Raw genomic sequence first — 13,200 nt, forward strand, 5'->3', positions numbered from 1 at the left:
CATCTGGAGGTCACCATATTGGCTCCCCTTTCTCTAGGGTAATAGTTGTTGAAGTGAACTAGATATAAAGAGGGCATGTGAAGACTTAGGATCCAACATGTAGGAAGAATTATAGTAAAACTTTAAAAAATATGGCCATACTGGCATGGGCCAACAAAGGGAGAACTTTGTTAGTTACAAGGTAGTATCAAAGTTCACTGCAAATATGACTATAGCTGGATAATTAACTCCCCCAAGCCCACACACTATCATCCTCTCTCCTGATTGGCAAAAGGAGCTTTTTAGAAGTAAAGGTTTTCAAGAATTCAGAAGTGATATCTGTTACATATATCATCCAGAGTCAATCTGACTGTCCAGCAACTGACTGCTATATGCATTACATTCTCAAGAAGAAATGTCTACTTGCACTTACAGGCTGAGTGTAAGGGTGAAATACACATTACACATGATGTATGTGGCACCATATTTCATTGCTTCCTCAATCTTCCTTGCTCATCAACACTTCACCTGCCTGCTTCAAAAGTTCTGAGCCATGCTCTTTTTGTGGTCATACAAGTTCCATGGGGTTTAACAGAATTTAACTACCAACTTCTGTTTCCATTCTGCTCCCTTGACTTCAGCACGGTGGCTCATTCAAAGCTAGCTCTTTCAACCAGGCATTTCACTACCCTCCAATATGGCTGAAATATTGCCCAAGGAAACACTAATGGTATTATAAAAATATATAACACCCTGGAAAAAAATGGCGAAAGAAAGAAAGAAAGAAAGAAAGAAAGAAAGAAAGAAAGAAAGAAAGAAAATCAGCAATGTTATCCTATTTAAATTAACTATTATATTTGAAGTAGAAGTTGGTTTTTTGCAAGTTTCAATTTTTGTGTCAAGAAGTGAGAACTTTTCATCTAAAAGGCCTGTCAAGTTATGTGAAAATCAAAACTGTTTTCTTGCCTTCGATACATTGCTCACAGGGAACTGTGCAGAAATTCCCAACTGAGCATTTATTTTTATTTTTCAAGGCTCCAGAAAATGGAGTTAGGTCATAAGGTGAGACCTGTTATCATGGGGACTACATAATCTCTAAGAGTTTTTTTTAATACAATAACCCCCCCCCCCCCGAACTTGGCTTAAAGCGTTTCCACAAAATGTTCTGCAAGTAATGTTTTGTTTTGTTAAAGGAACAGTTCCAAAGTAAATTTGTGTACTGGGTCAGCTATAAGGGCCTGGAACCCAAATCCTTGAAGAAGTGCTGCTAGTCAGACAGTAAAAAAAATCATTTAGTTCTTGAGCACCTAAAACGTCAACGTACCAGTTAAAATGAGTGAGCTGTTGCCATATTAGAATTTCTTTTTTTCCAGGTGTAGACAAGTGGCAAATATACCGGTATATTAGATGTAGTGTGGTAATAACAAGTTCTCAGAATTCTGTCTTTATTATTTGCTAAGCTATCGTGGTCACAGCATGTCAATGAAACATTAGTCAAGCAATCTAAAGGCAAAACAGCATGTCAAACTTTGGGAGTACTGGATGGATGGACAAATTGTGTGATTACAGGCTCAAAGCAAACATAGAACTTAAAAAAATTAGATTCATGAAATGTCATCAATCTTTTGCTAATAGCACTTTCAAACACATTTTCAAACACACTACCCGTCCCCACCCCCAAAGACTGACTCCACAAACTGCCCAAATTCAGTTTCCTTGAAATGCTCTGAGCCCAATAGATTATGAACTCACCCAGAAAGAGGTGATTCCTATCCAGCAATTGCCAATCCATTTCCAGACCGAATTGTAATCTTGGCTGCAAATGTGTAACCTGGCTGCAAGGCAAGCAGTTACTATGGTTCTGCAGGGTTGGTTTGCAGAAAGTAGTGGCAAGGCCAGTATGGCAAAATATTGAACCAATCTGATACCACTTTTGTCTTTTCCGGGAGCAATACAGTCCCAAACAGAGATGGATATCTTCTAACATTTAACGAGTAGTGCTTTAATATCAAAGGAAATTGTATTGTTGGGAAAGGAGTATAAGGATTAGCAACAAGGCCAAGAAAAGCAAGACATGGGCTATATACCCTTTCACCTACTGCTATGGAAGTAAAGCAAATTTGCATGCATCATTTTAATGTCCTGTTCTTAACATGTCACCAAATTAAACCAAGCTTAACTACATATAACTGTGAACTTCTCATTTTACAGTAGTTGAATCTATTGTTTAAGTTAAAAATCAACTAACCCAAATATGCAACCTTATATGAAAGCTTCAGGATGAAATTACATGAGTTTCTAATAAAGCCTCTTTTGAAATAATATACTAGGAAGTTAGCCACTAGATTATTTTTCTTTTTAAAAAGTTGACTGAATGGTAAACAACATTTTAGAAGTAAAACAAAATACAGAGTTAACATCTCTATCACAGGCATATGGTTTGCTTACTACAGTTATACCTCGGGTTGAAGTAGCTTCAGGATAAGTATTTTCGGGTTGCACTCTGCGGCGACCCAGAAGTAACGGAGTGCGTTACTTCCAGGTTTCACTGCTCGCTCATGCGCAGACAGTCAAAATGTTGTCACACACATGCGAGGAAGCGGCGAATTGCAACCCATGCAGATGCGTGAACACGGGTTGCGTTCACTTCTGGATGCGAACGGGGCTCCGGAACAGATCCTATTTGCATCCAGAGGTACCACTGTATTCCAAAATGTGAAGTGCTACAAAGGTTATGTGTTCATGCCATTAAGTGTCTTGTAGGGAAATGCAACATAATATAATCTTTTAAAGTAACTAAACATATGAAAAAGATCCTTAGATCCTTTAAGTTTTCAAAAAAGCGTAATTGATTTAAGGGCAAGAGAGCAAAGTTAAGCATTAGTGGACATCATGGCAGGCTTTTACTTATTCAAGAGTCAGACTGGAGAGCAGCCATACAAAAATAATACAGTCATACCTTGGTTCTCAAATGTAATCCATTCCGGAAGTCCGTTCGACTTCTGAAAAACGTTCGAAAACCAGGACGCAGCTTAAGATTGGCTGCAGGAGCTTCCTGAACTGAAGCGGAAGCTGTGTTGGACATTCAGCTTCCGGAAAACATTTGAAAACCGTAACACTTACTTCTGGGTGTTTGGGAGCCAAAACGTATGAGTACCAAGGTGTTTGAGAACCAAGGTACAACTGTAATTATGAATGAATCCTGTTCCTTTTACGGTACCAGAGCAATTTACTTCAGAATAAAAATGTTTCATACTTCCAGTTAAGACAAGAACTCAGTTCATATAAAGTATAAGTACAGTGGACGCTCGGGTTGCGAATATGATCCGTGTGGGATGCACGTTCGCAACCCACAGCGGCGCACCTGCGCACATTGCAATTCAGAGCTTCTGCACATGCGCAACCCCCGAAACCTGGAAGTAACCCATTCCGGTACTTCCAGGTTTCGGCAGATCCATAACCGAAAAAAACACAACCTGAAGCATCTGTAACCCGAGGTATGACTGTACAAGATATTTCACTATTCACATTAGATCACCTCTAAAGATATAGGGCCAGATTCAACAAATCCTGTGTACTAGTGGAAGCCAGCCACTCCTGGTCACTACCCAGGCACCAATTTATCTAGGCACAAACAGCACAGTTCCCAAGGTTGAAAAAAAAAGGAAGGCTTGTCTTTTTATTGTTGGCAGGTTCCATGTCATTTAGAAACAGGAAATCACTTCAGAGGCCACTATATCAACCAACATCACCCACACCCACACTTTGGGGGAAATGTCCCATTTCCTAAGGGGAGGTACATCAGGTTGCCGAGTGTGATGCAATGTGCTTCCCTCTGTTTTTGGACCAGCCAGCTCTTTTCCCTACCCCATAAGATATGCACTGCCTGCACAACTAGCATAGTATGCATTGCTTCTCATTGGCTCAAGGAAGCCCCTCCCACTGTGAAATGGGGGTGACTCCAGGCAACTTTTCAATAGTATCTGAACAGTAACCCAAGCCAAACATTAGAGCTTTCTACACATATATCAGTGTTTCTTACACACTGACCTTCAAGTTCTACCCTACTTTATAACACGCAGCTACATACCAATTCTAACAACATACTGCAAAATGAAAAATATTTTTGAACACAGCACATAGGAAAAATTAATGAGTTTATTTAAACAATTTTGTACTTACTGACTGTTCATTTAAATCCTGAGTGTCTTCCATGGAGGAAACTCAGTTTTCTTTTCCTCCAAAGAGAAGTAACTTCCCTTTTAATTGTAACTGGATGTCCTAAAAAAAAGAGTAAGCAAAGTGTTATTTTGGTTTTACATTCACAAACAAAACACTTCATTATAACATGCACAGCTTGTTAGAAACCAGCTCCTTTGGGAAGTCACTGATATGCACACATAGCAATTCTTTCACATCAACAATAAGTATCATTTTAAATACAGCAGCTAAAAAGACTTGAAAATGTCTAAGGGCAGAATTAGATGTTAAGCTGAATACTGGACCGTCACTGATAACAAGTCCCGCATTTTACTCCCCCTCCCTTCCCATAACTTTAAGGCTGAAATACTTATATGGAAGTAAGTCCTATTGAAGTTTGTTTCTGAGTTGCACTGTTGAACTGGATATTCTGGGTAATATCTAACTAAGTGAAACTCAGCACACACCCCAAACTGAGGTTACATTTATTTCAATGGGTCTACTCAAGAGTACGACCAACATTAGACATCATCCAATTTACTCATAATGTAACACGATAATGCTGTACAGTTCCTGGTTCTACATCTAAATTATTGTTTATTGCTTGTGGGAAAATGTAGGTAAGTGACACAGATGTCTTAAAGTCATGGGGGGGGGGGGAGGAATTGAGACTGGCCTGCCAGCCATTCTCAGTGGTAAGCCCATGGCAAGTGTAAAATAAAGTTCCACCTTAAATGCAAAAATTTTTAAATGTAAATGCTAGCCCTTGGCAGGAACCTTTTGCAGATACCATTCTGGAATGTACCAGCAAAAATATGAGGCAGACATCAAAACTACAAGGATAGTCAGCTTTATTACACTCCCCTGCCAAGAAATATAATCTAGGATTTTGTGCTAACTCGCTGACTTTTTAAAGGGATCACATTAACACATATAGAAAATATTGTGTGGGTACTGTAATATTTTTCAGATGGATTCATGAAGAGGATTCTAGATTCCTGCATTCATTTGTTCACTTCCTAAAAAAGATATTATACAGTTTCCTATTTTCAAATGTTAATAGTCAACAAATCACTTTAAAAAGCCAACCTGTGAAAGCAGAGGGGGAAGATATATGCACTGCTGCAATTTTAACAAGTCTAATTTTACACTTCTTTTTAAATGACAGAATCTCTCTTTTGTATTCACAGTTTGCCCCAAACGGTAACTGTTAATTTTTCACAATGGCAACACTTTTAGACAAATAACAATTCTTTATGCGAAAGGAAGTTGCTAAGTCCCCACTCGAGAATTTTACTCTTTCGGAGTTTAACATATGACTCATAGTGTAACAAGTGAAATGGAGAGATAATAAGTACTATTGGTTACTGTCTTGTGATGTCTGCTGCTTACATGAAAGTGAAAGATGCTTATTTATATATATATTTTAAAAAAACGCCTAGATACCGCCTTCTTGCAAAATGTCAGGCGGTGTACATCAATGTAACAACCTTTAAAAGCAATACAGAATACGCATAAAAATGACTGGCAACTCAAGATAAAAAAATATGCAACTCCATAGGTCTGTCAGCATAAAAAGTCTCCAAGAAATGTCTGAAAGTCAAAAGCAAGCATGTCTGCCGAACAACTGCTGGAAGAGTGTTCCACAGCATTGGACTGGCGACACTAAATGCCTGACTTGAATACATTTCTTCCCTTCTTCCGTCTCAACTATTCTACAGGAAAAACTGGGCAAAGCATGTAAATTGTGGAAAAGTGGAAATAATACTTATTAAACCTACCTGCTCTGTAACTCAGAAATTATATGCTGGGAGCTGGTCATGTCTATTTTACAAAACCACACACGTTCTGAACAGCAAGCCAAGCATTGTACATGGAAGTGTTTAACTGTGAATGCTGCAGTGGGTAATGAGACTTGGTGTTTGATTAGTAAAGCAAGGTAACCAATAAAATGTCAGCACACCCTACTTTGCCCATTGGCATTGCCTATCAACTTCCCTTACCGTTGCATCTTTGCCTCCAACCCACAGAATGACTCACTTCATACAGAATTGCAAACCATGGGATATACTTTAAGTACTTCCTATTTCCTCCTCCCCTTGTGAAAACCAAGGTTCCCAATTCTGGTTTGCAGTCATTTGTGCAAACCTTTTGTTGTTGTTGTTCAGCTCGATCAGGGAAAAATTATTTTTGTAAACAACAAAGTGAAGAAAATTGCTGGAGAGCACAGGGGAAGGAGGGGAAAATGTGTGAGCCTTCAGCTCAGGCCCCAATGGTCAGCCAAGCTGTAGCTAGCAATTATATCAGGTCACAGAGAAGCAATAGGTAGAAACTGATGTCATCTGCAGCCTCCACATTTCTATAAAACTTTTACAAAAGAGTGCCCTCTGCCTTTCAATTTTCTAATTGCTCTACTGTTTGTCTCCTACTAAGTTCTGCCTCACCGATTCAAAAGCATAGCTTATTTCCATTGTCAATGTTCATGTTGCTTCAAACTTTAAAGTTACCAGTAATCAAAATTATAAATGTTTAAAATCTTTCTCTATAATACTGATATCATGCAGAACCCAAGTGTGCAGCACTTTGATGGCCTCAGGGAAGGAGTTGGTTAATAAATAAATAATTTTTTTTTATTACAAATCAGAATAAAACTAATTATTGAATGCTATTACAAATGCAGAATTAAATAACAGCACTCATGCAGATTGCCTTCTTTTTTTTAGCATAGTTTCTCTAATTTGTAAAATATTACAGAACTCAATTAATCTAATAAGGGTAGATTTCTCCCTTTACATAATATGTAAAATTAAGGGATAATAGTAAGTTCATTGAGTTTATGAGGCCATAACCTAGTTGCCAAATCAACCTTCATGCTTTACTCCATTGATAGAATCAGATTAAAAACAGAGGGCGGGAACTGCTGTATCCCGATTATGCAGTGAGTGTTTTTAACTACTTTTAAAATGATTGTAAAACATTTTAAACTTGCAGACAAGTTAGTGTGAAGAGAGGCATCTGTTTCTGCAGATGTGGATTTAAGGTTGATGAAGTGTTTTATGTCCCAAGATTTTCTTTTTTAAACACTTGATGAAGAGGGCTTCTAACTTCCTGATCAACAAATGCATTTAATAATATTTTCCTTAAACCTTGCTGTGGAACATATTTCATCCATTTGAATACCAGCTATCAACATATCAAACTACACAGTCCAATTCAAAAGCTAAGAAAGTAAAAATAATAGAGAAAGGCAATGATAAGTGAGTTTAATTATATTCCTTCTGTACAAATAATGTCATCTTCATTTTTCCCAGCTCTCACATTTCAGGAAAGACCAGTTCCTGCCTGTGCTGGGTCCAAGACAAAAGGGACCATCCAACAGGCCAACAGAGAGCGGCACTCACCCTAGATTCATGCATTCATGAATCCAGCACAAGCTTAATCATTCAGTTTAGGCACAAAGGCCCCACCACTCCAGTCAGGAGCAGGATGGTGGAGGTGGAAGACAGACTACAGTGGAAACTTTTTCACCCTAGTGTGCTGTTCTTCATTCACCAACAGTGCAATAAAGCTGGTAGTCCTTTATATTCCCACAAGATTCAGTATGCCACCATAGCCACTACCATGAGCTTTTGTGTATTCCTCTTTTGAGAAATGTAGAAGGGGAAAATAGGACCAAAACTGACAAATCATCAACAATATGGAAAATGGCAATGGTCCAACTGAGAAGTACAGCAGCACAAGCTGGGAACACAGCACTCTGAGGCAGAAGCCAGAAGGAGATATGTATGGACACATCAAACGTTATTCAGAAAGAGCTCCAAGATAAGGGATGACTGAACTATGTTATAATTTCTTGAGCAGATTATTGAAAAGTTGTGCCCAATTTGTGCCCAATTAACCCAGCATAAATTGCCAAGAAGTCTATCAAGACACTGAATATTACCAGACTGCGCCCGTAGAAGGAATTTACTATGGGTATCCCAATTCCCCACAGAGAGCATTGACACTAATATCAACAGTTGAAAATTAGCAGCAGGGATTCAAACCTGAAAACACAAAAACATGGTTCTGCCTCTTTCCATCTTTCCCTACCTGTGAATTTCCTAAAATGGAACCATACCCAAAGAGATTAGAATGATTCACCATCTCTCCAACCCAATAGGTCCTCCATCAAAAAACTTACCCACAAATCAACTGCCTTCAAGGACTTCATCCAGTACCTGTCCTCTTAAAGAACATAGAGCAGCTGGCTCATACTAGCTGAGCACATCATGACATACAGGATGGTATTCAACGAACACGTATTATGAATACAAGGATTTCCACTAGTGCAACTGGACTTTCCACTGTCTCCTCCCACTACAAGCACCCAGCACTCTCTCCAAAACTGCTCCTGGGTATTGGGGAAACCCCTAGAACACTTACACTGTGCACTGGGGGAGAAAATGGGGAGGGTGATCTGTTATGTAAGCAGAAATCCTTGTGCTGATTTCCACTTAGTGCTACACTGGATCCCATCCTCAAGGTTTCCCTGAAGGTAAAAAGTCCAACAAACAAAGCAAAAAAACTTCTTAGCCACTATTTAACACTTTTTGTTGCTTCTCCGACCTGCACACTTGCAGAAGGGAAAGGTTTGGGGAAGGGTCCTCCATCATCACCACCCCACACTCCAGGCACTCCATTTCCCATGAGATCACTGAAGACACTCTGGAGATGTTACCAGAACAGGGGTGGACAACATCTGGTTTTCAACATTGTGATATACCACCAGCTAAACATTCACAATGGGGACACGGGTGGCGCTGTGGGTAAAACCTCAGCGCCTAGAACTTGCCGATCGTCAGGTCGGCGGTTCGAATCCCCGCAGCGGGGTGCGCTCCCGTCGTTCGGTCCCAGCGCCTGCCAACCTAGCAGTTCGAAAGCACCTCCGGGTGCAAGTAGTTAAATAGGGACCGCTTACCAGTGGGAAGGTAAACGGCATTCCGTGTGCTGCGCTGGCTCGCCAGAGGCAGCTTGTCACGCTGGCCACGTGACCCGGAAGTGTCTGCGGACAGCGCTGGCTCCCGGCCTATAGAGTGAGATGAGCGCACAACCCTAGAGTCTGGCAAGACTGGCCCATACGGGCAGGGGTACCTTTACCTTTACCTTTAAACATTCACAATATATCAATATTTCAAGGTGTCTGAATAAGGATGGAGCTATGTAGAGGCACTGGCTGGCTTCAGAGTTTTTCCTGCATCAGATTTTTGCATAGCGCATACACACAATCATGATTTGCAACATATTGCCAGGTCAAAAATTATGAAATCAGTACCACAATATAAACTTCAAACCAGTTTTGGACAATATAATTGATATATCGCCCAGCCCTATGCCAGAGGTTTGCTTTTCTTCTTTTAAGGCTCTTTCAGGCAGTATCCCTAAGTGTGTCTTGGAGACCCTATGAAAGTGAAAAAAAATCCATATAGTAGTGTATGGAACCTCAGTCAAGCAAACCACTAGAAGTGACTTTAATGGGGCAAAGCATTGGGTTAAAGACTGGGAAGTCTGAGATGGGGCACCCCTTTCTAATACAATAATCTGACAATTCAGACATTTTTTTACCATACAGATTGTTGCCTATTCTATGGGTTAGCAAGTAAGGTAAGGACCCCTGACCATTAGGTCCAGTCGCGGCTGACTCTGGGGTTGCGGCGCTCATCTCGCTTTATTGGCCGAGGGAGCCAGCGTACAGCTTCCGGGTCATGTGGCTAGCATGACTAAGCCGCTTCTGGCGAACCAGAGCAGCACACGGAAACACTGTTTACCTTCCTGACGTGCTTTCGAACTGCTAGGTGGGCAGGAGCTGGGACCGAGCAATGGGAGCTCACCCCATCGCGGGGATTCAAACCGCCGACCTTCTGATCGGCAAGTCCTAGGCTCTGTGATTTAACCCACAGCGCCACCCGCGTCCCTATTCTATGGGTTAGCATTTATTATTATTATCTATTAAGTCACTTTTTTAAAAGAAAGAAAGAATTCAAAGCAACTTACTAACTTAAAAAACAATAATAAAGCAACTTAATACATCAATAATACAGATAAAAGAGCAGATCCAACTGAACCCCATTCACTAAAAATAAGCAAGATCATTAATTAATTAAGTAATTAAGATTAAAGATTTAAGTTTAAAATGATCTCAAAGTCATGCCCTATTTTTTCCTGTTATCCAAAGTTTTGTAGCCTTCCTTAAGGCAATCCACTAATCGATCTGCAATACTCCAGATTCAAGTAAAACATTGTGAAAATTCTGGGGATTAGTCTGTTCGTTAATGTGGGTGCAACATTTTCATTTCTGATAAAGAATCTGAAAACACTAAGGAAATGACTATCCATTCAACAGTATTTTAAAGAGATATTATGTTCAATAACAATAACCATAAAAACAAATGGAAATTAAACAAATAAGTGGGAAGCCCCCAAGCACTGATAAGAATAAAGATTGTAGACCCCACTTAGGTATAGTATGTTAAGTTTACAATTCCTTTACACTCCAATCCCTTCCAAATCAACTAAACACAGGATATTCTGGTCAGAAAAGCAGCTAACAAGGACACATGCCAGATTCCTTACAAACAATTGTCATTTTGAAAACATGTTTCATTATCTCCCAGTTACAAAATACTGTACAAGCCAATTTGCAAATTGCAAAATGCAACATTACTTTTCAATCTAGCTGTACACACCAAAATGATTCACTTCATCCGAACAACAAATCATGAAGAAACGTAGACATGCACACACCAAATATAAACAACATGAATTTTGTTTTTGTTTTAGAAGTTCATTTGTTGTTAATTAGTAAAATAACAATTGTTTAAAACAGTTAAGCTAAAAAAACAAACAAAAAGTTTGACCATTCAGTAAAAATACTACAAAATAAATATCCACAAATAAGTAGTTATTCCTTATACAGTGTCTGTATCGCTAACAGTATGCTGCTGCATTTGCCTGCCAAATAGGCAGAAATTTGTGGAAGCAAACAGTGTATATTCCATCCAAACTAACTTTATGCCATTTTCTACAGATGTTAATTGTGGGGAAGGGGGGTTACACTCCCACAAGCAGAAGTCCTTGTGAAGTGCTTTTGCTGACAGACTCATTAGGTGAATTGTGACCCCCTTCCCTGAAAAAAAAGCAATGAGCTTTCAATATCATTCACAAAATTAAGAGTGTTCTGCTTCAATATTATCACTGAATAATATGCCCAGCAAAACAAAACATAACAACTTGGTGCCTCACTGTGTTCTTCTTTCATCCTGGTCTGTATGCAGAACTCCTGTCCACAGTACCTCTTCCACATCAGCCCCCCTCATTATTCTCACATTAGCATTGCGTTCATAAATTGGTACAATAGAGCATAAAATCTATTATGTGTTTTGTTTACATTTAACAACACGCAAATCTGCATACCTTATATTCCTTCTACATCTGAACATAGTTGTGTAACTAACAATAGGCAGGTATACTACTGGGAAGATTTTACAACCAGATTTAGAGTATTTCAGCTAATTTATTCCTTTTCTGTCTTTCAACTTGTATTTGCAATTGTAGAACGATGTAGAAAGCTGTGCTACAAGTTGCCATTCCTAAAAAAAATGACTTAGAAATACCTATGGACAGTATTGTTTAATCACTACTGCCACTTCTACATATCACACTCACATTCTTGTTTTTTATTCTTCTATATTCAATTATCACCTGGGATGTGGCCATGAAATGTCAGTTGCAAAAATTAAATATTTATATATTTAGTCTTTGAATATCATGACAAATCTGCAATTAATCTAATGCACAACTACTGATCTCCCCAACAGAGCCGGAGACAAAGGGAGGAGCAAGCATGCCTGATAGCTGACACTACGACATTATTTTGCACCATGTCCAAATGCAAACACTATTTTGCCTCTAAACTACCGAACCAATACAGTCTATCCTGCAGACCATCGTAGAACAAATACTTCCAATAAAAAAACCTTAACAATAAAGAAGACAAACATCAAAGATATATACCAAGCTTATACAAGAAGATTATTTGTAAACTTTCCAACTCACAATATGTATTTCTGCACTGGGTGTTAGTACCATAAAGGATGCGAGTGGCACTGTGGTCTAAACCACTGACCATAAAAGTTATTTTACATGTTTTGGATTTGTAATTTTGGAGATAAACATGTAAACTTGTATTCATAATAAATACAAATAACCTGCTTTTTGTGTTTCCCTTCTTTTTATATTTCAACAACAAAGCACAAGACTATTATCATCATTTCTTTGTACAAACATAAATCATAAAACATGATAAGACTGGAACAAAATAGCTCACAGGGGAGTAAATACAAAACATTATTTTACAGTACATAAAAATGAGGTGATTACAATAAACCAGTTCAATGGATTCTTCAATAACCTGCTGTTCTAATATCTGCCATTCTAATAACTGGATATTTTACAGCCATTCCATTTGGAGAATTAGTATTTTGCCTTATGAAACTAGGAAACAGTATGCAGACACCACTCCCAGCAGTTTTAAATTGAATTTGTTCTAAGCCCCAGCCCAATTTTACCTGTAAAACGGAAGTGCAGCCTTGGGGAAAAAAGTAAAGCAAGATGAGTAAGACTGTTTCTCAGTCTTGCATCTGAGTACATTTAGCATACAGCCACTGCTCCAACCTGACTTGGCAGGTAGCCTACTAGAATTTTAGGCGGTAGTCAGTCAGAGGCTATGTACAGACAATAGCTTTTCAGACTTAAAGATTGTAGGAGAAATATTTTTCTTGTACTTCAAGGACATATTTTAGCTATTAAACCAGGCATTACAGGGGGCAGCTATTTTACAAAGCAGCAAACCCAAATTTGCCTCCAAATGTATCCTTGACAATAAATTGCATAACACCTAATCCCAGCTCTCTGTCAAGTCTTCTTCGATAGTAAGAATATCCTGACATATCTGCATGCTACATTTTAAGGTGTGCACTTCAA

General features: G+C 38.9%; 1 protein-coding gene across 14 annotated transcripts in view; it reads right to left on the reverse strand.

Moving 5' to 3' along the window:
- EYA4 (EYA transcriptional coactivator and phosphatase 4) overlaps positions 1 to 13,200 on the reverse strand; it is a 110,852-nt gene that overhangs the window by 89,116 nt on the left and 8,536 nt on the right. For 13 of the 14 annotated variants that reach the window (XM_077925980.1, XM_028723454.2, XM_077925974.1 and 10 more), the window contains exon 2: positions 4,162 to 4,260. In XM_077925980.1, coding sequence (XP_077782106.1) covers positions 4,162 to 4,172 — 11 coding nt within the window. In that variant the 5' untranslated portion in view covers positions 4,173 to 4,260. Of the gene's footprint in view, positions 1 to 4,161; positions 4,263 to 13,200 lie in introns of those variants that run through there. The other variant, XM_077925984.1, reaches the window with a different exon arrangement.

Source organism: Podarcis muralis, chromosome 3 (assembly GCF_964188315.1).
Source record: "Podarcis muralis chromosome 3, rPodMur119.hap1.1, whole genome shotgun sequence".
NCBI lineage: Eukaryota > Metazoa > Chordata > Lepidosauria > Squamata > Lacertidae > Podarcis > Podarcis muralis.